Source organism: Pleurodeles waltl, chromosome 4_1, assembly GCF_031143425.1.
Source record: "Pleurodeles waltl isolate 20211129_DDA chromosome 4_1, aPleWal1.hap1.20221129, whole genome shotgun sequence".
NCBI classification, from domain to species: Eukaryota; Metazoa; Chordata; class Amphibia; order Caudata; family Salamandridae; genus Pleurodeles; species Pleurodeles waltl.
In genome coordinates this window covers 781,215,555-781,242,836 of record NC_090442.1, presented here as the reverse complement: position 1 = coordinate 781,242,836, position 27,282 = coordinate 781,215,555, and the positions used below count along the sequence as shown (strand labels likewise).

Sequence of the window (27,282 nt, the reverse complement as noted above, 5' to 3'; positions counted from 1 at the left end):
CCTTTTGACCATTCCGGGTGTACAACACTGACAACTGGTGTTCTGATGGGTGAATAAACACTCAATTGCTGGGCACCAGCAGGTCTCAAAGTTGGATTTAGAAGCCTCTTGATGGACCTTCCATTTGTGGTGAGAGAGCGGAGATGCCTTCTCAGTCTGAGAAACTATTGTGACAGTGATGGTCAATCAGGCTGCTACACTAATCCCTCTATAGATGACACACTCGGGTTGTCACACTAAAATCTCAGCAAACTCAGCAAAGGCACACTCAATCTGCAATACTCCTACACCAGCAGAGGGTACACTCATGATAAAACATTAATATCTTTGAAAAGCCAAACATGGACTGCCACATCAATATCTCCCATATGAGCAAACAACTGATTCATTAGCAGGTCTACAAAGGGCACACACAGACTGTTAAACCAGTATTTCTGAAGAGGACAATCTCAAGTTGACAAACTCAGGTTGTCAAACAAATATTACTGTGGATGGCACAATCAGACTGGCACAGGCATGCTTTTGCAGAGGGTTCATGCTCAGATTGCAAACTTTTTGCAATTGAAAATGAGACGATCAGACTGTAACAATCCCTGGTAAAACCACACCTGCACCACAGTAGCCACATGAATCCTCTCTTGGTGACCATCTGGACAAGTTCCGCACTTACCTCTAGATAGGGCACTGGGGTGCCCGGGGCAGATGGGTATTCCCGCAGCAGCCGCTCCTCATCGAGGAACTTCCCGGCCCTCCCGTTGAAGGCCGGCTGGAAGAGCCCATAGTTCAGAACATCCTTCAGGCTGTGGTTCAGGGTGCAGAGGATGCGCTGCTTAGAGACCCAAACTGGGGCATCGGGATTCAGCCGCAAACACTTCTGCAAGAGAGACAAGGAGCATTAGGAATGTCATCACCAACCTCTTCAGGCATGAGTTGCAGGACTGGTCGCGTCACTATTGAAAGAGGGTGAGCACCACCTGCAGTATCAGCACCAGCACAAACACTGTAAATATTACAAGTAATGGGGATAGCCAATAATAAATGAGATGGACTTCAGAAATATCAACTGCAAAGCGGAAGAGATTGGGAACCATCGGAAAAGCAAAGAGTGCAACAATTATAAGGCAAACGGTGAGCACACATAGGAAATGTGAAGAGAGCAACAATTAAAAGGCAACAGGTGAGTACAATTTTTTACTGCTCAATAGGCCATCAGCCCAAGAGGCAGCCTAGACAGAAGACACTGTGCCTGACTAGCCAGGTGTCTACTCGCCAGATACAGCCAGTCAGAGCTCCAGAGCTGTGGGCTAACAGGCTAGAAACAATGGCTTCTAGGAATTAACACTTGGGAAGGCTCTGTGTGGCCTGTCAGGACACTGGCTCCTCCACTCGCAAGCAGAAGTTTACATTTTGTATCACAGGACTTCTTGTCAAGGAACAGGTTACCTAGCTCTAGGACAGCCTTTAATTTGTACATTAACAAGATCTGCAGCTTGACTGTCATGGGATCTTGACTTTACTGCCTAAAAAGTGGAGCTACAACTACAGCTTTTGGATGCTCCAGGAGTGCTTGAACAAGCCTATCACCAAAGTACTTTACAAGCTATTGTGCACTTAGACGGATCCCATCATTCGGATTCACACCAGTCAGAAATAAGCATTGGCAAAGCCAATGCATTTATCTTTTGATTGATGCCTGAACAGAGAGATACTTAACATCCATGTGCACATTGAAAGAATACACATACATGTGCATATTCATATAGAGCAACACATTTACATAGTCCCAGGCGCAAACACAAATACAGGGACACAACCCAAACCTGAATGCATTCTTGAACACTAACTAACAGGCATACAAACCACAAAGTACAGAGATCATGAGATATACACAAACGTAAGCATGCAGACTAAGAAACCAAGTCACTGTTTGTTGGTCTAACTATCTATCTATCTATCGATCAATCTATGTATCTTACAATCATATATACACATACACACAGATCACAAACATATACAGAAACAACACAAAGTCTTACACAACAGAGATTAAGTCTGACAACACACATTCAGGCACACAAAGACGGGGGTCAGGTCGACCAACAAACAGGGGGATGAAAAAAATTAAGACAGATGGATAGACGTTTAACTAATGCCGGGGGAATAAGGCCGCTTGAACGCGTAATACTTTGTGGAAATCATATTTGATGTGGAGAAAGAACTTCAGTGTTGATGACCATTCAATCCTTGGTCTCTGTTTGGAAAAATCACTTCTACAGGGTGATGGCACACTTCACCTCCCAAATCTGTCTATCTAGTGTATTCATGTTTTTACAGTACAGGTGACAGTGCTTCTCAATTTCACTCTAAGCATCGTTGGTACATGACATATATGCATCAGTCCCACTCAGCACCTCCCTCTCTGTATGACTAACTAATGTCACATTTACCGTTACTAGTTTGTTTCCATGTGTCCTGCTCATTGTATACACAATTCACAGAAAGCAAACGTGCCCCTTAGAGGTTCTCACATTTGAGATCCCCATGTCCGATATGGTGGTAACTACCCAGACCAGGACATTTTCAAATTCCCAATTCCTGTATGCAGGACCTGGAGGGTATATTATAATAAGCATTTGCAATGAAATGGGTCTCGCGTTTGCTCGAGTTAGAGCTATTAGCATTGTAAATTCCTAACTGGACGTTTCTTGCCACATAAATTGACAATGAAAAGTAAAACAGTTGACATAAACAAGCCACTTCAAAGCACCATGGCACAGAGCAGAGGCACAAAAGGAAAAAGAAGTTAGCTCACAGTCAAACATATCAGCAAACGTGCAATTATCCATGTAACATGGTCGATGGCCAAGGCCGTAACAAAACGACCCCAAGGAGGGACAAACGTAAAGCATTTACCAATGATAACAAAGGATTTTTGAAAGGCAAACTCCTGAACGAGTGAAAGTGATGGGTGTGCGGTGGGCGTGGTTAAAAGTCCACAGATAGATTACAATAGTTGGAGCGCTAAGGCGCTCGACCTAAAAATGTACGGGATAGCCTCACACACACAAGGTGCCCATTGCAGTTTACACAAGTACACTGTACGGAATTTATTTTTGTCAACTAAGCTAGCATCGGGTATTTGAAGCTTTTTTTCCTCTCTTTTGTAAAAAGTGAGCTCTATTCGTTTGCCATTCTGTAACTCGTTACGTAGAAAGAGATTTGTGATAGTTTTCTTGACTTTAACCCTCTCTTTTTACATTTCAGCACAGACTTGTGGACCGTTGAATAAGTCACACTCATTGGGCAATTAGATGCTGCTGATATCCAAAGAAGACCTTGTAAGATAATCAGTGCAATAATACTGAAATGTAAAGGGTTGTGCATCATGTCTGCTTCGATGCCGCCATTTGCACCACCTTCACACATTAAAACTGCAGCTAAAAAGTAACATGGGTGCAGGCTAAACTGCATTTCCCAAGCATGACCTGCGCATTCTTCACTGGTTGAGTCACTCCCAACATCGTCTGAAGTTGCAGCATATTTTTGTTTGCTTATCAGTGCCATTTGTGGCATTCATAAGTTCAAACCTAAAAGGGAATGAGCTTCCTGGGCGGGGCACATGTCCTTAGGAAAATAGTGGGGGGGAATAATTATCGTGTGCAATTCGTGATGACATCACAGGAATCAACGTCACAAAAGGTGATGCCATCCCCTAATAATCATCCTCACTTAAAAGGTGACCGTCATCCACCCCCGCCTTGTGCCCTGGCTCTGTGGAATCAGCAGTGACGTCACTCACTGACTTACATCTTCCTCCCATCTATGAAGACAGTTGTGGGAATGTCCCCGTTTTCCCGCTGGTTCACAAGCACTCAGGACACTGTGGCACAGAGAGACCATGCTTACCAGCCCACTGCCATATCATATCACACTTCAGTCTGAGGCTTTAATCTCTCTGGCAGAAGTACATCAGTGCCGTGGTAGCAAGGGGGTCTAGAACAAGCGTAAACATGAACCGAGCACCAGCATCTACAGACATCTCGTGCCAGGAGAGCATCACTTACGCCAGAACTCCCTGGACAGGGCAGGCCTTGGCCCCACCATGGAGTACAATGAAAACATGCACCACGCAGTATACATCATTAAGGGAGACATTCCTGCACTCCACAGTCAGTATGGATACATTGTGCCTACATGAGCTTGCACACTGTTCTGGTGTAAGAGAAAGTATGCATTTATGCAGGTACTCAGTCTCTGCACTTCTATACATTGAAAGTGAGAGTTCCTGCACTTTTTAGCCAGACCAATACTTTTAATAGGAGAGCACCTGCACTTTTCAGTGTCACACAGGTTTTCTGGGATGTTGGGTACCGACACTTTTCTAGTTTCCTTTTAAGCAATGACCGTGATGCAACTCCTTTCATTTATTGGTTGGTACCTGAGCTGGTTGTCAACAGACGTGTCCTCTTGAGAGGGATATGCTGTCTCAGGGAACAGACATGGGTACAAAGTGCTCACGAGTGTCACTTCTCTGACGGAACAACTAGTGCACGGACTAAGGAGTACTGCAATCTAACACTTTCTAGTAAGGCAGCAATACTGTGAGCATCATATGAAAAACTCACAAGACCAACTTATTAACAGAGTGCTATGAAGAGAGTAACTCAGAACAACTTTATCCAGATGAAAGTCCAGCTCTTCCCAATTACAGAATATAGGGAATATGTATCTACAAGAATTATATCAAAGCAGACTTTGTACTATGGCCCGGAAGCAGTAACCCACCTTTAATGCTGCTGTACTGGTGCCGGTGAAGAGAGACACCAGTTTCTCGAATATGCACAGCACAATGGTGCGCCGAGTCATTGTTTAAATACAGAAGACACTGCAGAGCTATCTTGTTTTGTGAAAACTTTTCATCAGATTTTTACCAAATTGAACACCTTTAATTGTTGAATATTTTTTAATTACTTTAAATTATTAATTGTAAGTGTTTTAATCTATCGTAAATACTCTAAAAGGCAATGTTTTGCATCGCTTTTAATTAATTGAACAATAAAATTATGTACATTACATTCAACGGCACTTGTATTACGCGGATGGGATATCAGCCACGTTTGTGACGGAGTAACTCATCTGCCAAACTTTAAATCAGCCCTTACTTAAAATTAATGCAGAAATTTCATAGGTAACATCTGAAATTCTTCATGAAAATGTGAGCATGCCACAGCATACTACTGACTCACATAACAATCACTGACTCCAGCACGTAAGACACACATTGATTGCACTGTCTTCAGATACCACCCTCATATAAAGCCATTTATCAAAGAGCTATGATTGAAAAATGTTGTATTGTGGTAGCCAGTACTTTAAGTGGGGAAATAAAGGTGCAGGGTTGGGGAACTCTAAAAGAAGCTTAACTAGGAATCCTTTCGAAGATGTATGGCCAAAGTAAGAGCATTTCTTAGTACATGTGAACCAGGATCCTGCCCTTCACACAGTGTGCCACCTGGCCAGTATTTGGGTCCCTCCCTATGAGTTTTCAGATAAGACTTCAAGGCATATCACACGACAACACACATATAACTAAAACAGGTAAGACCTATTAGCTCCGCCAACGCCTGTTAGATGTAACAGATAAATGAGTAACAACAATGATTTTATTGTAAATAATTAGAACTGCATTTATTCCAATTCTGAAAACATGAGATTAAACATTAAACATTACTAATGTCTACTAGTGATCTTCAAAGTTGCCCAATCACTCCTGTTCTCCTGTTTTCCACTTTTGCCTGCAATCTCTCCCTCTGACAGACACTTATGCCCTTTCTCTCCTGAAATCCTTCTGAAATGTTTCCTCTACATACCTCACATGTCAAGTCTTCGTCGCTGACTTTTCACTCTGTCCTTCTGTATCTACTTCTTGCATCTCCTCTCCTACACCTGTACTCTCTCTCTAACTCACTCTCTCTTATGACCTATACAGTAAACACAACATTTTCTTCACCATTGATGTTACTATTTTAACAGCTGCTTATGCCACCTTTACACACCTTCAGATAAAATGGTAATTGGAATTCGCATATAAGTAACCATCCTTGGTTCACTCTGCAGAGAGGCCAAGGGCTGAATGAGCATGTAGACCAAACACGTTTATGAACTACTGATTTATGAACTGCTGTGAGAAGCTTGCACTGCCTTTTGCCTAAACTGCTGAGCTCTCAATCGCAATATATAAGACTTGTGTTTTGCATGAAAAATGCTAGAGAGATACAAAATCTGGTAAAATCAAATGTCCCACTTAAATAAATTGTTCTTAGCCCCTGCTCACTCTTATCTGTCCTGACTTTAACTCAACAGCATCTCTCTTTAGCATCTCTGGTGGCAGTGTGTCCTCACCCTCTGTGCAATCCTCACTTGTATAGACCTGACCCTAAGAGCATTACAAGGTCTAAATGGTCTTAGGGACTGAAGCAAAAAAACAAAATAGAGCTGGAATGAAACATAAAATATTACTTCATGATGATAATAAACTGATCTTTTCTGGGCCATTGCAGTCAACACCACCAATATTATCTCCTAGGCATCGTTCAGGTCCGTGGAATTTAATAAAATATCTACTTGTCCATGGGACAGGCTGCTCCTTAAATTTACTTGTCCTGTAAAAAAATCTACTTGTTCCTTTGGTGCCATGTAGTGCGGCGACAAATTATGATGGCAATCTCTTTATGTAAGAGCTAGCCTCTATGTTTATGCCAGGGCTACTACTAAAGTAGGGCTTGAATACTTGCAATTTCAATCCCTACCATAGCAATTTTCTTATTTTGCCACCTTTCCGCAGATCTACAACCTGGGGCTGGAGGAAGCAGTAAGCAATAGTTCCTGGGCTGGAATTCCTTTAAGTCTGCAAACCTACTAACTTGCATGTTTTAAGGATTTTCACCAGCTCTTCTCTAATCTTTTCCAATAATGAGAAAGGTTGGAAATTTACTCCTGACAATGGCAGAAGTAGAAGTTCTTTAGGGGTTGAGAAAAAAGTGGGTGGAGGGAAAGTGAACTTGTAAACGCTCAATAGATTTTCACATGAGCAAATCTACACATGGATATTTGCTGGAGCTAAAATAAAGTTCAAAATATTTTCTAGGAGTCCGATTTCCTGGTCTACTTCTGTTAGTTCTTGTGAATTCATGAAAGCCACTAATTCAAAGACATATGCCATGGGTGCACGTTTGTGACTTTCTTTAGGAATAGAATCCCTAATTAGGTCTGGCGTTAACAAAGACATTTTGTTTTTATTAAACTTCTATTTCTTTATTATTGTCTGGCTTTACTGTAAGTGATCGCATTCGCTCTTCCACAAGGAGCATATTGGCGCACAAAGTAGTGTTATTCAGTGCCAGGAACTACTGTGGCAATCAGCAGCGTAATGAAACTAGAGGGGGGCCCCCCTGCAAAGAACATGGGGGGCCCCCTCCAGACACTCAGGGCAGGTGCTGTGCTTAGGGGGCCCCTTTGATGAAGGCTGTGTGGCCTTTGTTATGCCATTGTTGGCAATGTGTGCTTTTTGAGACCAAAATCTTTTTTTTCTTTTTGCCAGTGTTTGTTACAATGGTGAGGGCCTGGGAGCTCCCACAACAATAAAGTGTTACAAAAGCCATGTCAAAACAAGAAACACATTGACGAGACCAAAAGACTCATAAAAAAATGTTGGATCGGATGTCTTTGCCAGTGCTTGTTTATTTGTTTGCTTCCCATAATCTTGTTGAAAATGTTTACACTAATTTTTCCATTAGGAACATTTTCTTAAAATACTAGCATGCATCAACACATTTAACTAAGTGACGCTTCAAAGAAATAGCACCTACAATTTCCTACTTGCATTTTTTTCGGAACATTTTATTTTGAAAGCAAAGAATCAGAACTCTTGCTTACAAGCTTCTGTAAACATGTGCATCTAATCAGAGAGCATTCTGGGAGTATTATACTTAGCCTCCTATTGTCAAACTTTTCAAACATGTGTGTGCACTTTTTTTTTTTTTTTTACTGGACTCACTACCAGTAGTGCACTGTGACTTTAAAACGTTTATTTACAGTGATCACCCTAATAATGAAGGCTTTTCATTAATGAACCAGAAATACAAGTTGGAACAACATTAACAAATGGGCACACATATTACCTCAACTGCAGAGAGTTCCCTTCTCTATAAACTGACAGCCAAAGGGCTTGTGTTGCAGGGCGTTGGTCCTACTTGTTCCAAAGACAAAATAAACATGAAAACGTGTTGCCCTTGACCCCAAACAATATGTCCTGGGTGTCAGGTGATAGGAATTCCACATCCCTGAATCTTTTGTCGAAATCCCTTTTACAAGCTTGGGGAAAACACCTGAGATCTATCCACTCTCTATGGGTTGTTTCTGAAGTAGTTTTAGTGGGGAACATCCTATGGTCTCCTTATTCAGTATTGATGTCTAGGAATCCTGAAGGCAAGTGCAAGCCAGAATTTAGTCAGCAGAAATCTGGACCTCTCAGTACATGAATTTGGAGTAGAGCTGAACTGATGCCCGCTGTTTACCTTCTCAATTGAGACATATTTTAAATAAGATAATTTGTATCCAATATGGACATTTTGAACAGATGTGTATGTCCAGATGATCTATTATGAAGCAAAGCAAAAACTATGTGCACCAGTGAATAAAGAGGACATGCAGTCCCAAACTTCCAGTGTCATCGTGAAGAATTCCTTCTGAGTCAGATCACTCACTGGCTTAGATCCCTTGACATGGTCTCTCCTCCATGCATGACTGTGGGCAACCCTCTGTACTATCTCTTCCACTTGAAATTGCTCCTTTCCAAGTAGGAAAATAGAGGGCCCCACCTATGGTAAAAGTCAGTTCAAGCCGCCAAAAAAAGGGCACTAAATCGTCCAATCATTCAGAAGATGCTACTGGTGTTTCTGTTATCAGGGATAATCCTTACATCATAAAAGCATCAGGACAGTCATGTGGACGTCTTGGATGAAACAAAGGAATTATTTTACTAAAAATTATTTTGGAAGATGTGCTATGCACTTCCTTGTCATTCTTTATGGGAAAATTCAACATCACTGATCAGAACCAGAGGGTGTAAGGACGGCTGTCTATTATTTTTAAATGGCACCATTATGCTCCCAGTTATAGGCCTGAAATCATAAAATTTGTTTCTCTACTTAACTTGGCCCTCAAAGTAGCACAAAGACTTCAAATGTTCAGCCCACAAGATAGAAAATCCTAAAACACAGTCAACCCAAATTGAATGAGCTTTCGTTGGACGAAGGTGAAATAACCTGGGCGTAAACCTGTCCTTACTTGGCCAAGATCACACAAGTCTTACAACCCAGGCACACTCACCGTCCCTGAACGTCAGACTATAGCAGACCTCTCTGACTCGCACACATTGACGATGTCCACAGGACGTTCAAAATCTATAAAAGATGTGGCCATAGAGATACCCCTGAAATAACCACCCTGTTATGGATGTCAGTAGAATAAAATCAAACAGCAGCACAAAAACGTTCAAAATATTTTTGAAAGGCACAAAAGTCTAACGTAACACAGGTCGCATTATATTATAAGAAAAAATGCACTTTCAAGTTTTACATTACCAATTAAATCACTTTTAAAAACTTTATTTTTCCACACCAGGAAGGAACAAGTAGCATGCATCAACCAATCAATCAAATGAAAGCTAAAACTTTTCATAGACTCCCCGGTGTTGCTTTATGGAAGTAAGATGTGAGGCTCTGACACTGAAATAAAAGGTGAGCAGAATCGGACACATTTCTCACAGAAAATCTCTGCTCCTGAATTTGAAAATAAGTGTTAGACATCCTTGGCGTGGTCTCCCTTAACTTTTTGCCTCTGTTCCCCAGGTTGTTGATGTGTGCTGGACTCAGATTTTTCTGTTTTTGTTACTCTGGCACTTTACCACTGCTAACCAGTTCTAAAGTGCAAGTGCTCCTTTACAAAATGAGTATGTGATTGGCTTATCCATGATTGGCATATTTGATTTATTAGTAAGTCCCCAGTACAGTGCACCATAGGTGCCCAGGGATTGTAAATCAAATGCTACTAGCTCTGTAATCATGTCTCAGACCTGCCACTGCCGTGTCTGTGTGTGCAGTTTTAACTTTAAATTCAACTTGACAAGTGTACCCACTTGCCAGGCCTAAACCTTCCCTTTTCTTGCATGTCAGACACCCCTAAGGTAGGCCCTAGGTAGCCCCAGGGGCAGTGTGCAGTGTATGGTTAAGTAGGACATATAGTAATGCGTTTTATATGTCCTAACAGTGAAATATTGCTAAATTCGTTTTTCACTGTTGCAAGGCCTGTCCCTCTCATAGGTTAACATGGGGGCTACCTTTAAATCTGATTAAAGTGTAGATTCCCTTTGCGAGTGGATGGACATGTGGAGTTTGAGGTCTCTGAGCTCACAATTTAAAAATACATCTTTTAGTAAAGTTGATTTTAAGATTGTGTGTTTGAAAATGCCACTTTTAGAAAGTGAGCATTTTCTTGCTTATACCATTTCTGTGACTCTCCCTATTTGTGGATTCCCTGTCTGGGTCAGTTTGACAGTTGGGATGGTTGCACCTCAAACTAGACAGTGACACAAAGGGAGCTGGGTTGTAGCCTGCATATCCTGATGAGCCATCTGTGCTAGGAGGGAGGGGAGGAGTGGTCACTTACACCTGAAAGGGCTGTGCCTGCCCTCACACAATGCAGTCTCCAACCCCCTAGTGAGTGTCTGGGACCTGGCCTAGGCAAGGCAGGCTTTCACATTCAAGAGAGATTTTGCTTGGAAGTAAGCCTATTTCAAAGGAGAAATTGGGTATAAGAAGAGCACCGAAAACCACAGACTAGATAACACTTCTGGAAGCCAACAGGAACCTCTGCCTGGAGAAGAGCTGAGGAAGAAGAGCTGCCCTGCCTGTGACTGTGCTTTGTGGAGCTATCCTGCAGTTGCTGCTTCTGCCAGAGTAAGAGGGCAAAGACTGGACTTTGTGTGCCTTCCACCTTGTGAAGATCTCCAATGGCTTGATTTAGGGCTTGCCTCCTGTTGTTGAAGTCTCAGGGACAGCAAAGACTTCTCTCTGCCAGCACCTGGAGTCTCTGGAGGGACTCCTACTCTGCTCTGTGGTGCCCATCCAGTTCCTCGGACCCTGAAAGGAGAAGCTGGCAGCCTAAGAGGAAGAAATCCACGCAGAGAACGCCATGCGGGGAAAAGATCGACTCGACTCCGATCTGCAGTTGAAAAATCAACGCGCTGCCAGCTCCACGGCTGAAAATCGACACTCGCCTGTAAACGTGACTGCAGAATCGATGCACGGAGCTGGAGAAATGACGTGCAGCATCGCTAACGGAGGCTGGGGAGATCGCAACCCCCGCTATGTGGTTTTCGGATCATCGTGCAGCTGGATTTCTGACACAAGTACCGATGGGCGTGTTAAAACAACGCAACGCCTGCCCGGACCCTGGAGTGCTGACGGGATCAATGTATCGCTCTCCTGCGGAGAGAAGAAACAACGCGCCCGAACCGACGAAAGGAGAAACAATGCAAGGTCTCACTCGTGAGTGAAATCGACACATTGCAAACCCTTTTTGACGCAAACTCGCCCGTGTGTGGTTATTTTTGACACACCCAAGGTACTAACAGTGTTAGTGTGTGTTTTAAACTACATAAAGACTCTTTTTGCTTTTTAATTGATACCTTGACTTGTGTATTGTGGATTTCCTATTTTTCTAAACCTGTGTTGTGTCATTTTGTAGTATTTTCATTAAGTTACTATGTGTGTTGGTACAAATACTTTACACCTAGCACTCTGAAGTTAAGCCTACTGCTCTGCCAAGCTACCAAGAGGGTAAGCAGGGGTTAGCTGAGGGTGATTCTCTTTTACCCTGACTAGAGTGAGAGTCCTTGCTTGAACAGGGGGTAACCTGACTGTCAACCAAAGACATCATTTCTAACAACAGGCAAATATGTACATGCTATAACATGATGCAGTCTCAGAAATAGACCACCCTACTGCAGGCCCGTCTCTAGGATTCGGAATCTGGTAGGGCCATGAAGAAGCATGGGTGGGCCATGATGATGAATGGATTTCCGTAGCATCTCCTGGGTGTCTCAAACCTAGGTCTAGGCATGCTAGGTAGTCTTGTACAGGGATGAGCTGCATTCTCTGCATACTGTGGTGGTAGAGCTTACCAGTTATATCTCTATTTCTAAGGGTAAGTTTTGTAGCTAAATTATTTAGCGCTTTTGACCTCTCTGTACCACTCTCCTTTCTCTCTGTCGTACCCTCCTTTCTCGATACCCCATCCTCATTTCTTTATGCCTCACCCTCATCTGTCTCCACCTCACCTTTCTCTTCTCACCCTTAGCATCCTCATGCTTCCCTCTTGTTTCTTCACCTCACCTTCCTCTTTCTTCATCTCACCCATCTTTTGCCATCTCATCCTCCTGTCTTCCTGCAGTGGCCTCCTCTCTCTCATCCTCACACCAATCTCTTTCTCCCATCACCATTCTCTTTTTCTGCCTCAGTCTTGTCTCTCTTTCCCTTACTATCCTCTTATTATATTTCCAATTCATTCTTCTGTCTCCACTTCTTTCTTCTCTGTCATTCACCTTTCTCTGCTATGCCTTTCTTTCATTTTTTCCCACACTCACCTGCTTCTTCTCTTCTCAAGCCTCACTTTCTCTTCCTCAGTATTCTCAGTCTCTTTCCCTGACTCTCCTGTCCCCCTCACACATTCCTGTCTCCTTTCCCTCTATCTGCTTCAAAACCCTCTCTGTGAAACACCACCTCCTCTCTCTGCACCTCAACCTTGATTTTCTCCAACTCACCCTTGTCGGTCATCCTTACCTTCACTGCTGCTACCTGTGGGGTAACACTTTTGTGCATTTAAAGGAAGCTTGAACTGTTTCCGAACAAGCGGCTGTGCTTTTGTCGGTTTGCATAAATAGACCTTGTAATCCTGCTGCCCTGTACCTGTCCTCCACTGATAACTCTCAGTATTTCAAATACCAGCAGCACCAAGGCCTGGATTATACAGTGTGTTTACACAGAAGATCTACAAAGACCTGGGGGACTCGCATATTTTAAAGATATTGCAAAGGGCTGTGCGGCTTTTGGAAGATCCTACTTCTGTCCATTTACTTCAAATAAATATAATAATTGAAAGAGCAATAGAAGATGGCAACTGGTCAAACATCATATGCAAGCCAGTTTCCTCCTTTAGCCGTCCACTGTGCCAAGAGCACTGATTCTGATGATTAAGACTGGAATTGTAATGTGAGGGTTAGTTTTTCAACCAATATTGACCTGTCAGTCCTTTGAGTATAAAGTATTTTAAGGGGAACAATGTGGAAATGTATAGCTCATGTGAGTGTCTCCAGCCGGAACAGTATTTTCTAAATTGTGACTGGCATATCCCCTCCTCTTCTTTACTCTCTCTAGCCTCTTCTATGTCTCCATCGTCCTCCCCACCCTTTACTCTCATCCCCCTTCTGTTCTAACACTGTCTTCTCATCACTCCTTCTCTGCTCCAGTGCAATTTAACTTTTTCTCATATTTCTCCTCTCGGATTACCTTTCTTTTTCATCATCCTAATCCTTTATCAGCCTCCTCCACCACCTTCGCCCTTTCCCATTCCTCTTCCTCCACTCACCTCTCACCCCTTTCTCGGTTCAGATCTATCAGTTACCCTAATCCCATCACCCTCTCAGCTCATTGTTCTCCTGCTATGTGCTTATTCAGTCACCTCTAACACCTCCTGATCAATTCTCTACCTTATAACACACATCACTCTCCTACTCCTCTCTAATCAGTCCTTTTGTCACATTTTTCTCTCCCCTTCTACTCACTACTTTACTCTTCTTTCATCCACCTCTTTTCTTCCCATTCTTTTTTGTTATCCTTCCTTTTTTCTTATCCTCATCTTTTCTATCCTCACAGTCTCCTCTAATTAATCTCTGCAACATTCCCATCACTATTTTCTCTTGACAGGAACCTAGAATTTCCTATAAAGTTCACTACCCTACAGAGCCGCAGTGGTTGAAGCTGCGGACGTTGGTTTTTCTGGATTTCTGACAGAAGGGCACCACCACATCCATAGCAGTGGGTTAATTGATAGTTAATGCATTAGTGGGCTAAGTGGGATATGTGCTCAGCTTTTCAAAATGTGCCAAAACACAATTATTTGCTGCTTAAATAAGTGTGTGTTTTTATGATAAATCATAGACCGCTAGAAGCTCAGAATGTTTATATTGATGGCAGCGCATACAATTTTTTACAGCTTTTACTGTCCCAATCTTAGTCAAAAATAAAAATGCTGAAAAGCAATATCTGAACCCCACAGACTGTAGCAACATGTTAGCAGCAAGTGCATTATGCCACTATATTATCTTATTGGTTTATGACCAAGGGTTACAGTAGACCTATAATCCATTTTTATCCATGTGATATAAAGAAAGAATTTGTTGGGAAGAGAATAAATGCACAGTTACCTGCGGCGTAAAGGGTTCTGTCTCTGCCTTAGGGTCCTTCAACTTATGTCAGACTTAGCTATCACCCCTGGAGATTTGGGGTAGGCAGGACAGTGGCAGGACATGTCAGTGCTGACACAGAATAGTTGCCAATACTGTTCTTTGTATAACAGGAACTCGCACTGTGCCTGCCCATTCTGTATCTGGGTCATATTAGTGAAACTTGGGAAAGTTTCTTCAATTCTGAGAAGTAAAACCCTGTGGCATTGGCAGTGATTTTTTCATATAGCGCAACAAGTTAAGAATAGGGACACAGCAGGAAGAAACTAAAACCACTACTAAGATATGAACTGGTTGTATGCTTATTTCCAATTACTTTTCTTAGGATGGCAAAGTCCTTTCAGATTGTTTCTGCCATATTCAGGGCCGACTGTAATTGCCTGGCAAGGGAGGAGCAAATAATGCAGCAAGGTGTACTAAATGATGTAACAAGGAAATACAAATTATGTGGCCTAAAGAGGCATATTTTGAAGCAGTATTCCCCAGATTCTCATTTTTACATGTTAACTGTGCAGACAAAGATTTCTGCTCACTAATATCAATTTAACATCTAAATACAGCAATCTGAAACAGAGAAGTGACTTGCCTGTCCGTGACAAAAAGCCTACTATGGAATGGCAACACATGTGGTAGTGTTTTAGGTACTTTTGATCCGTTTGAACTAGAAACATTTTTTTGTTATAATCTGTCAATTATTGGCACTATGTGGCAAATGCGGCCAATCCATAATTATGTGGAAATCCCCACATCTGCAGAATCAGAAAATCACAGTGACTCTGGCCATAGGCCATCTCTTATGTAATGTGTAATTGGAGCTTGCAGGCCTTTTTTTAATACAATAGATATCACAGGTATCCGTGCTTTTCATGTGTGCATTTAAACATCCACCACCACACGAACTTAACACCTATGCCAAGCACTTCAGGTAGGCCACTGCATTGGTGTTTGTCAGGAAGTTTACAAATTAGGTTCAGAAAGCGAGGCTGCTGGAGTACTTGAATCATTAAGAAAAGAAACAAAATATATTTTTGTACTTCCATATGGAACTTGGGAGGACCAGGGGGCTACCTTGGGTGAGCCTGCCCCACCTGACCCCCCTGCTAGAACCAGACCTGCCCTAATGCTCTCTCCTGCTCACAAGCTGTCTACAGAGTCTGAGATGGTCTGCATATTATTTCACAAAACAGTATGTTTGTGAATGTTCCTTACTGTTTTGCAGTTTTTAAGTACGTTTTTAAATGTCCGGTAAAGTCTGGGAATGATTCTAGGTGCTTTCACACAGTGGTATGTTTGTGAATCACTTTGCTTACATGCAGAGCTTAATTTGAGCCAGTAGCTGCAGGTGGGGCCCATCTGCACTATTTTTGGGGAACTGACACTTATTTTTCCTGAACAGACTTAATAGAGAGCAAGACATCGAAAAACACAAAAGAGGGTAAGAACGGAAAAAAAGTGACCAAGGAAGAACCCGCAAGGTTGAGATAAAGGTGCAAGGGGGGCCTGGTGGTGGAAGAAAAGACACGATGCGTAATGGAGACCAGGCACTCTTAGTATTCAGCTGCGGCCTTGTAAGCAGAGGCCCGAGACTTATACAGTGTAATGGCGGTATGAGGTGGTTAAGAGTCGTGAATCCTCAAGGGGTCACGTGGCAAAGTCTGAAAGTTCCGTTTGGTCTGGGAACCATGCCCCGTACGCGCCCTTCTATATGCAGGAGCTTTATATGGCCTATGGGGGACTGTGCTCACGTGCAGGTTTGAATTGGTCTTGGAGTGATTGATTATTCGCGCTGAGCTATTGCGGCGTGAGGGAGTTTTCTTTGATCCGGCAGGTATTCCTCTATCGGGTGAATTCAGTATCTCTTTGATTATCTTCCAAGCCATCTTCATAACCCTCAACTCACTCACTCACTCACTCACTCTCATTAGGATGGTGTCACGCTCCAAAACACCACGGTGTCTGCCCTGCGCCCGCCCTGAGCACCACCGAACCTCTTCTTCGGTGGGTGAGGAGGCTTGAGGGGTGTGCGCCTGCTTGTCGTGTGCATCATTCCACGCGCGCCTTTGTGTCTGTGGTGTTAGAAGGCGGGGTAAAGCTCGCTGTCGACAAACAACCACGGGGAATTCAACATTAAAAATTAACTTAATCGCAACATTTCGCATTAAGAGCTTTTTTAATAAGAGTGGTCTCCCCTGGAGGTGAATGTCAGACACGAGGCTCTTCCAGGCCCAGAACTGGTGAGTTATGGGTCAATTACGCAAGCTCAGTCCTCCAGGCACGACGCAGGTGGAGGGGGGCTCATGGTTACTGACGAGGCCTGCTGCATCATTTTCAGCTTTTTGTTGATGCCATGTTGGGGGAGAGGCTGGGTGAGCGTGGGGAGTGTGATGCATAGATCAAGAAGGGTTCGGGCACGGGGCACTGCATACGTGCGTCGACTGCTGGAGCAGGATGCAGGGCAGTGTAGAGAGGTGAGAAGTGCTGAGCAGGGTGTGGGGTAGTGTATATAGGTATGTACTGCTGAAGCAGGGCTCGTGGCAGTGTGTAGAGGAGGTGGTGCTGGATCTGGGTGCACGGCAGTGGAGGTACAATGCTGGGGTAATGTTCAAGTGCAGGTCTTCATGGCGACGTGTATTATGCAGGTACAGTTGCAGCTCTGCAGAGGGGGGTGTACACTGCCTGTAAAAAACGGGGTTTTTAATTGAGGGGGTAAAAACCCTTCCAAGCAATAGCTAGGGTCCTTGGCTGGGTGGACCACAAAAGTCACTAAATTAACCTGTGCTTAACCCTCTGGTAGCTTGGCATAAAAGCAGTCAGGGTTAACTTTGAGGTGTTGTGATAAGCATTTATGCAGCACACAAACAGTAATAAAATAGAAACACAACGCAAGAGGTATCCCACACCAATTTAGAAGACTATAGTAAAATTCAATAAATAAAAGGAGACCAAAATGGGAAACAAAGCAATCAGTAGAACTGAAAATATGTAATTTTAAAGGTTTAAGTAAAAATAGCCTCAAGAAGCAGAAAGCACTAACTGTAGGTGTCTGGTCACGCTTCACCAGCACAAAGTCACATGTTCAGGCCAACCATGATGGAATGTGGCCTAGATACAGGGACAAGGTTAGTCCAGCTGAAAAATTACCTTCTCTGTGTCAGCATTTTACAGGAGGGGCTCAACTGATGCCAAGGGATCAGCATGTGGGGAGTCACCACTTGGGGATCAGAAAGTCACTCCAGTAGGTGCCAGCAGGGCTCAGGCAGGTCCTGTTCCAGGTCCAGGCAGGGCCAACTGTATGTCCAGACAGGGCTAGTTGCTGTAGGTTAGCTGAGTAGTTACTTGTTGTGTGCTTGTAGCTCAGAACAGGAGGTCAGCCAACGGATCCTTGGAGTCACTCAGATTAGCCTGAGATGAAGAGAGCAGGTCTAGTCTTCCTTCTTAGACAGTAGGTCAGTCCTCAAGCAGCGGGGAAGTCCACTGAAGTGCAAGGCAGGTCTCAAGCAGCAGGGTGGTCCTCTAGGGAACAAGAAAGGAAGCAACAGGGCAGTATTCTGAAAAACAAGGCAGATCTCATGCAGCAGGACAGTCTTCTGGAGCACAAGGCAGGCCTCAAGCAGCAGGGCAGTTCTCCCGGGAACAAAGTAGTCCTTCTGTAATGTCCACAGGTCCCGGAGTGCACTGATGAGGGTCCGGGGCCCAAAAGGTCTAGGGTATTCAAAGCCTGGTGTAAATCTGCTGGAGGCAGCTCTTTGAACTGTAAGTGGGGTAAGGAACAGCGCCATCCATCCCACCCTGGCAGCTTGGTCCTCTCACAGCTACCTCCAGGTCCTAGTTCACTGTCTGGCACAATTAAGCCCTGGGAGCAATTAACAGGCCCGAGCAGCTGAAAACTCCTAGAAGGCCTCAGAAAGTTTTGGGCAGGAAAATGCCAATTTTCTAAAAGTGGCATTTTCAAATTTGTAATCTAATATTCAACTTTATTGTTAAAGATAATTTTTCGAATTACAGTCCATTTGAGTCCAAACATGACAGTTCTACCTATTCCCAATCAAAAGTTAGCAATTATTAAATATAATATGGTAACCCAATGTTATCCTATGGGAGAGGTAGGCCTCTTAGTAATGAAAAACAAATTTGGGAGTTTTTCACTACCAGGATATATAAAACTTAAAACCACGTGTCCTATCCTTTAAATACAGTGCACCCTGCCCTATGAGCTGTTTAGGTCCTATGATAGGGGTGACAAATGTACTACAAGTATTTGCAATGCAATAGGTCTCACATGTTCTTGAGTTAGAGCTATTGGCATTGTAAATTCAGAACTAGACTTTTCTTGCCATACAAATTGGTAAACCCTGCTTCATAACTTCGTCTTTTCCTGCCATGTTTTGGTAGTCACTGGCGGCTACTGACATCAGAAATCATAAGCCCTTGAGAAGATGACTGCACTACCTCGAGTTGTGTAAACATTTGATCAGAAATTGGAAAATAAGGCATGAAAATTATTTTTCTTTCTATGTTAACAGAATAAAAGTCTTGCAAGCATTTCTGCCTCACATTTCAACAAAGCTCTAATGAAGTTAACAATAGCAGAGCAGCCTGAGAAGATGTATGGCCTCAATAAAGCAGATAAGCAATGCCCTATGTGTGGATGTCTCTGTGGGCTTGCAGGGAGGGGGCCTTGAGAGAGACTCCAGATGAGGCTCTGCAAGTTTCACATCATTGCTTCTAGATTTAGCTATATTCTGACAGAAAAGGCATAGTGTGGCTTTCGTCAGCAGCGAGCTAAATGTTTAGGCACCAAATGTTTCTTTTGTAAAATAAACTTATTTTAGGAGCTAGAAGTAAATGAGGACAGCACTGGAATAAAGCCAGAACAAATGTCAGCAACATGGGAGGAGGTGGGAGGAACAGAATACTGCAATAAATCGCAGGCAGCTACCAGCCTAAAACAGTAGTCCGTCACACCAACAGATAAAGAAACCAAAGTGGAATAATACAGTAGTTGGTCACTGCTCTGAAACAGAAAAAGAAGGGAGAAAAAGGCAGAGCTGACCACTAGTGAGCAAGAATTGTTAAAGGACACTGCAACCAACAAATGAAATCACTTTATGCCATAAGAAGTATACTAAAAGTATACACAAGGTCAAACTCTTACGCTCAACCTAAAAGAGGAAGGTTTTGGCTTGTCAAAAAGTTTATTTTGCCAGGTCGAATTGGCAGGTTAAAATCGCACACAGGCTGCAATGGCAGGCCTAAGACGTTTTTAATGGACTACTTAAGAAGTGGATGGCCCAATAATTGATGCAGGCCCACCAGTAGTATTTAGTTTGCAGGCCCTGAGTACTTGTAGCACCACTCTACTAGGGACTTCTAATTAAATGAATTGTGCCTATTGGGTTTAAGCCAATTTTACTATGTTTCAAAGAAATAACACATTCACGTTAGCACTGGTTAGCAGTGGTAAAGTGCAAAGAGTCCTCATGCCAACAAAAACAAACTTCACCAACAGAAGGGGGAAAGGCAGAATGTTTGGTATAAGACCACACCAACGCTGTCAGGTCTAACACTACATAACCAGGTTTCAGACACAGGGCGGTGAACAAATGAGTGCAGTGAAGAGATGTGTGCACTGCTGATACAGGCTCCAGGAGCAGGGCATTGTATAGAGGTAAGTACTGATGAAACAGGATGTAAGGTACAGTAGAGGTATACTGTGTTGCATAGGTTGTAGGCACAGAGCCAAGTATAGAGGTGAATACTACTACAGCAGGGTGAAGGCACAGCACAGTGTATGGGAATGTGTCTTGCTGGAGCAGAGTGTGAAGCAGTGAATAGAGGCATATGCTGCTGGAACAGGGTGCAATACCGTGCAAATATGTGTATGACATAGTAGCAGAGTACAAGGCAGTGTTTATTGCTGCAGCAGGGTACAGGTTAGATGAAGTGTTTTGAGATGTACACTTTTAGATCAAGGTCCAGGCATAGAGCACTGTGGCTAAGTGTGTATTTCATGGGAGAGTATGTACACATCATGCACAGATCAGTTTAGGGGATTGAGCATTGCTGTAACAAGATGCAAGCACATGTATGCACAAAGCTGTGTGAAGAAGTGTGCACTGCAGGGGCAGAGTCCTGTTACTTAGAGTACCAGTCTCTGTGAAGAGGGATGCACTGCTGCAGCAGGCGCGTGCACAGAGGAGTAGTATGTGGGAAGTGTAAACTTCCGGAGCAAGGTCCAAAAATGAGGAAGTGTGGACTGCTGTGGCAGACAGCAAGCACAGGCAGGGGGCAGCATGGGGCCATGTAAGGAGTGTAACACAAGCTCATGTGGGGCAAGGGACCTCATTCTTTCAGGGGCCTCATCAACCCTTCACGGGCCCCCCATTCAGGCCAAGGTCAATGAATATCTTTGCAATATGGGAGACTCAGGGGCCTCTCCTTACATTCTGCAGGAGAGCATGATCATTTTGTGTTACACCACTGGGATTTATGCTCTGCAGGCTATGGGAATGGCAAGTGCAAGGACTGTGCTTGGAATTGTTTGTTCGCTGCTTCTAGCTGCCCTCAATCTGCCACCTCCAAGCTAGTAAATTATTCATGCACAAAAAGGATAAGTGCAGTGTTCATGATATCACAGCTAGTGGTTTTTAAAGTCTCTTTTATGTGGGGTGTCACACCTGCTCATGCATATTTCTGTCAGAACTCCATATAATGCCCCATGTGTCCCTCTGGTGGGCATACCATAGGTCCCTGCACTCAGGGCGATGCATGGGGCACGCTTTGGGGGACGGCTGTATTCAGCGCAAGGTCTATGCATGTTGGTACTATGTTGTAGACTCAGGGACCCCACATTCTGCTGAGAAAACGCATCATTTTGTCTTATGCCACTGTCACGCAGCCAGTCTAAGGGCCCGAGTAGATCTTGGCAGGCTGCGTTGCTCCATCACAAACGTGACGTAATTCCTATCCACCGTTTTACGATCCCGTTATATCTGATGGAGATCGTAAAACGGCGAATGGGATATCCGTCATGTTTGTGATGGAGTATTCTATCCGCCAAGATCTAAATCAGGCCCTATGTGTTAGTTCTTTGCAAGTGTTTTGTGCGCCTGTTTGTCAGCCTGTGTTATTAGTCAACAGCAGCACCAGCCACTTGTTAAATGCCAAGGCCGCAATAAATAAGCACCAGAACATTTCACGTAAGCAAAAAACACTTGATAACACGTTCCAAAATGTGTGCATCAATCTTGGAGTGACAGAAATTTTCGCATCTCAAAAGCATGTCTACAAGGTTTTGCGCGTACAGAGCAGGTCATCCTGATTGATCACCGCCACCTCTAAATCCCACTTAACCAATGGGTAAGCAGGTTACAGAGCCTGGGCGCCAAGGCCAGTAAGCCCCGCCCACAGCCTAAGGGGGTAACACAGCTGCAGCATGGATAAAAGACACACAACAGGTGGTGTCACATGGGTACTTGCACACGTTATTTGCCGAAGGGCGCTGATTAGAGTTTAAATCACGTCTTGAAATATTGGCTCAGCCCAACACGTACTTGAAATACATTTCACGAACGGGGCAGGAAAAGATGATGCGTAGTAAGGCGTAAAGAACCGAGTGGCATGTAAAGCGAGGACCGAAGTAGAACAGAGCACTCTTTTTGTTGGTATTAGTGTGCATTTCTCTGCGTGTGACTGTGCGTATGCTTGTGAGTTCACTGGTTTGCCTTGCCTGTGTGTGTGATTTTGTCACCCCCGTGTGTAACTTTTAACATGTTCATAAATCTTGCTGGGTGTCTCTCTTAAAATGTGCTGCATTTGTGTGTGTGTGTTTTTGTTTGAGCTATTCATGTATGCCAGACTGTCTTGGCGAATTAGTGTTTGTCTCTCATTCTTTCTGTGTCTCAATGGTGGGGGGAGGGTTGTGGCATCCTTAGTAGACTCAAGTGCCTGCTCCTCGTCCTCCTAATGAGCCCACTCAACAGCTACTCCACAGGGCACAGACAGTGGCAGCAGGTCAGAACTTCAGGCAGGCCAGAAGCCTTTGCAGGGCCCAGCTAAAAAAACACACAGGGCGCTCACTTCTTGTGCTAAGTAGAACAAACTGTTCTTCAAAAGAACAGTTTTCATTTAAAAAACAGGTCCAGTGCCTGGTGTGGCCGTCATTAGCTGACCCTCTATTAAACAGGGGAAATGTTGTTTAACCAGTGTAATCTTGCATAATTTCCACCATTTTGCATTAGTATTGTTACGCACAGAGCCTGAGATTATGCCATTATACCATGTTGCTACTTTGAAATTTCATTCAGGCAAAATTCTAATTATGGGAACAATGTGACCAAATTGAAAGTGAGTGCGTTATTGAGGTCACGCAACTTTGGAGCAATTGTTTTGTGCTACAACAGTATAACACAATGCCAGATCAGCCTTTAGTATAGTAATCTTAATGCTGCCTAATGTTTGGCCCTTTTTCTTTATTTCTGCAAAGGAAATTACACATGTTTTGCCAAGGCTTGTTCTTCATTAATTGCCTAGGCCTGTTTTTAAAAGTATTCAAACAAATTTGTGGTAGGTGCATACAGCCCTGAAATGTGCAGAATTCCCTTTAATGCTACCCTCCTTGAACCCTAAAAACCTGAACCACCCCTTAATGTTATCATTCCCTGAACCCTAAAAACTACTCCCTTAAATCTACCAATCTGTGAGCCCTACAACTTGATACTACTCTTCACTGAATCCTAAAATATATTTACTAGTCCACTACCTTCTTCCACACAATTCACTGTAAATTCTCCTCTGCACGTCTGCAGAAGAATGCCCCATTGCCCCCGCTTTGCCCCATAAGGCACAACATTTTTGATACAACTTTTTTCATCCTATTTTTTCAGTAGACCACATTTTTGACTTTTTGATTTTTTTCCAGTTCTTTTTCCGCAACAATATTTTTACTGCAAATCAAACTTTTGACAGCAGGCAATCCATCATTGGCCTCTTTGCAGGGGCTTTTTACTTGCTATGGTTAATGGCTGTTGTTAGTCCTATAACTTGCTGCTCCCCGCCTTCACACATTGGCAATTTCTTCCCACCAGAATTGTGCCCCATTGAGGGTGGAACTTCTGGTGATCGGGAATTGCTGTTCACATGGAGTCAGTCCACTCACTCCTTTATCAGCTGGACTGGGACCCTTTCTCTCTCTCTTTTTAGGACATCTTCCCAAACTTTGTACAGTGATACATTTTGCCTTTTCCTCAACTGCATTAAAAACACCAGATAAAGAACCTCACTTGATTTCAGTTCAACATCGATTTCAAATTTACTAGACGACCAAAGTGTTCCTAACAACAAAGAGGACTTATCATATGTGAACACTATACACAAACTTGCACCAGTGCACATTAGACGTGGCGACCAATTATAGCAGCAGTAGAGATACTGCTAGTCCCAGCATAATTATAATCCTTGGCCACATACAAGACAGAGAAACAAAATCAAACTTCGGGCCAGATGCCCCAAGGTTTTTGCAGTCGCAAAGGTTGCAGTGTGAAAATTGCTCACCTTCTTAAATTCAAATCTGAAGTTGCAATGTACTAAAGGTATACTATGTGTCTCGAATCTATGTGCAAATTGCAACATAGGCATTGCAACTCAATGTGGTTCACAAAGATAATGGAAAAAGGAGTGGCCCTCAATCGCACAATTAAATATCTGAATTGTTTTCTACTGTAACTATGGTTTATTTATTTGATTACATACATCAAAAAGTATTGTATTGAGTCACTAAGTGTAAGCTCTCTGGTGAGAGACAGCTTCCACAACTAGTGCTTAGTTTGCAAAAGAAAGATTACCAGACCTCAAAGTTCTGATCAGGAGCCGGTGCACTGAATTCCAAGGGTGATAGTCTTAAATCCACCTCATGCCTCTTTAATCCTCTCCCCGACACTATTTGCTCCTTTATTTCACTCTTGCATGTTCCTGCTTTATCCCTTTGTGATGATTTTCCCGTCTTTCTTTTCTTCCATCTTTCAGATCCATTTGTTTTTCCTTCTCTTGTGCTCAGTAAATAACTAATCTGGAAAAACAAGTGCCAGTCCCCAAAAATAATTGCTGGTGACCCCCACTGGCTCAAATTAAGCACTGTCCACAGTGTGAATGTATAATGCAAAACAAGGGTGCGCTCACTTATACCCCCCTTGAGACTGAGCAAACAATATAATTACAAAACACAAAATTGACCCTTGAGGGATCAATCAATAGACATCATTTGGACCAATAAAACATTAATTATTATTGTCTTATTATATGGAATTTCTTTTATCATTTCAGTGTACACTCTATGCAGTATTAACCACTTGCCACTCTGGAAGCACCTCTGGGACAATTACCTAAACATCTCATATAGGGGGTCATTCTGGCCAGGGTCAACAACCGCGGGAGCACCGCCAACAGGCTGGCGGTGCTCCCAAGGGCATTCTGACCGCGGCGGTATGGCCGTGGTCAGAAACGGAAAACCGGCGGTCTCCCGCCGGTTTTCCGCTGCCCTGAGGAATCCTCCATGCCATGGGGATTCCGACCCCCTCACCGCCATCCTGTTCCTGGCGGTTTTGACCGCCAGGAACAGGATGGCGGTGAGGGGTGTCGTGGGGCCCCTGGGGGCCCCTGCAGTGCCCATGCCAATGGCATGGGCACTGCAGGGGCCCCCGTAAGAGGGCCCCTAAAAGATTTTCAGTGTCTGCCATGCAGACACTGAAAATCGCGACGGGTGCTACTGCACCCGTCGCACCCTTCCCACTCCGCTGGCTCCATTCGGAGCCGGCTTCCTGGTGGGAAGGGGTTTCCCGCTGGGCTGGCGGGCGGCCTTCTGGCGGTCGCCCGCCAGCCCAGCGGGAAACACAGAATAACCGCGGCAGTCTTCTGACCGCGCAGTGGTATTCTGGCGGCTCCTGCCGGCACCGCGGTTACCGCGGCCGGCGGGAGTCAGAATGACCCCCATAGTCTTTAAAACCCTTGTATACAATATATCACCCTTATGTGTTATTTGTTAGACGGACGTAATCTGCCTTCATTTCAAACAATACTGGTCTGTCTGACCAGGTAGTCCATTAGGCTATACTTAATTGCCACAGCCTATTGTTATTATTTCCTCTGTAGAACGAACAGTGAAATCCGCCACTTTTCATATATCGGTGAATAATAGGTACTCCTGGTATGTTGATGTCGATGCGTTTCAGCCTATTCAATTCCGGCCTCTTCAGGATTCTTAAGGCGCATATATCCAATTTGGGTCTATCCATGAGGGAGAAACTCCCTACTCACGCCAGCGTGCTACTTGCACAGTCATTACAAGGCTCCTCGGGCAACTGTGAATCACCGCCTCTGCCGTCTCTTGCAAAACAACAGTTCCGGGTCCAAGTGCCACTGTTACCGCCATATGTCGGAACGCAGAAAAAGATTCCGCACTACTTCCTTGGACGCCACTCTGCTTCCGTTGCCCTGGATACACCCTCACAGATCCTGCGAGCTCACATGGTGGCCCCCACTGGCTCAAATTAGGCACTGTCCACAGTGTGAACGTAAGCTGCAGTCCAAGGAACTGCTGCATGCACCCCCAATGTCCCTGAGCTACATGCTGTTTTTTTAAATTGTAATACCTATCCCTTCAAGGGGCTGCAACGTTTGTAGTTTGCAAAAGCAAATACAGGTACGAGTTTTTCTGTCCTTTCAGGCCAACATCCCTGCCTTTCCAAGTGTTTGAAGGTATTCCAAAATGGAATCCCTACCTCCTTGATATTAATGGAGCCGGGATTCTGGAAATCCTTATGAATGTCATTTCTGCTCTGTGACCAATTAGAATAGCCATCACAGCACAAAAATAATTTTCAGTCACATTACAGAAGGTATAACACAAAAGAACAGCACAAAAAGATGTTTGAAGGAACGCTGAACATTGTCAAACATTCATTCCTTGTCACAGGTCTGGGTTTAATCCATCGTTATTTTGTTTGCTGCGCCACTCCAGTTTGGGCCGAGGCATATGCAAATCAGACTTGACCTTGCTCCCCATGGGAACAATTCAGCCACACCAGATCCTCACTGGACCGACAAAAAAAAAGCATCCTGCGACCGGTTTCTGGGTATCACTTCTCATCAGCCAGGCCAGCTTGAAACCAGTGGCATAGCGAGCACGGGACTCATGTCTGGGCATACCCTTCCCACTAAGGGCCAAAATACAACACTTATGTTGCTAAAGTCACCCTAAGTGGCCAGGCTATGATCAGACGTGGGTCCATTGCTCACTGTGCCACTGGACTCTTGCTAGCGTGGCTGAGGAGGGGTGATAACCTGAAAACAGTCCCAGGATGCTTGTTTCTGGGCTAGGGAGGACCTGGCCTGGCAGTTCAGGATGGACTGTTCCAATCGGAGCAGGGTGAAAATTGATTTGCTTATGGCTGTGTCCAGACTGGGGTGGCATGATGAGCAAAACAAAGATAGATTAAACCCATGTCTGTGACTCGGTGTGAGTGTCTGAAAAGTTTCAACACTCCGTCCATCATCCTTTTGTGTTGCTAAAGTTGCCCTAAATGGCTAGGGTATGCCCAGATGTGGGTCTCCTGCTCACTGTGCTACTGGATTCAAGCTAGCCTGGCTGAAGAGTGGTGATACCCCAAAACCGATCCCAGGATGCTTGTTTCCGGTCCAGGGAG

The 27,282-nt window shown here is 44.0% G+C and overlaps 1 protein-coding gene across 1 annotated transcript in view; it reads right to left on the bottom strand.

The window, feature by feature from the left end:
* The window catches only part of SHANK3 (SH3 and multiple ankyrin repeat domains 3), a 1,519,554-nt gene that overhangs the window by 1,117,742 nt on the left and 374,530 nt on the right, over window positions 1–27,282 (bottom strand). Inside the window, exon 4 of the mRNA XM_069229472.1 lies at window positions 671–874. Coding sequence (XP_069085573.1) covers window positions 671–874 — 204 coding nt within the window. The remainder of the gene's footprint in view (window positions 1–670; window positions 875–27,282) is intronic.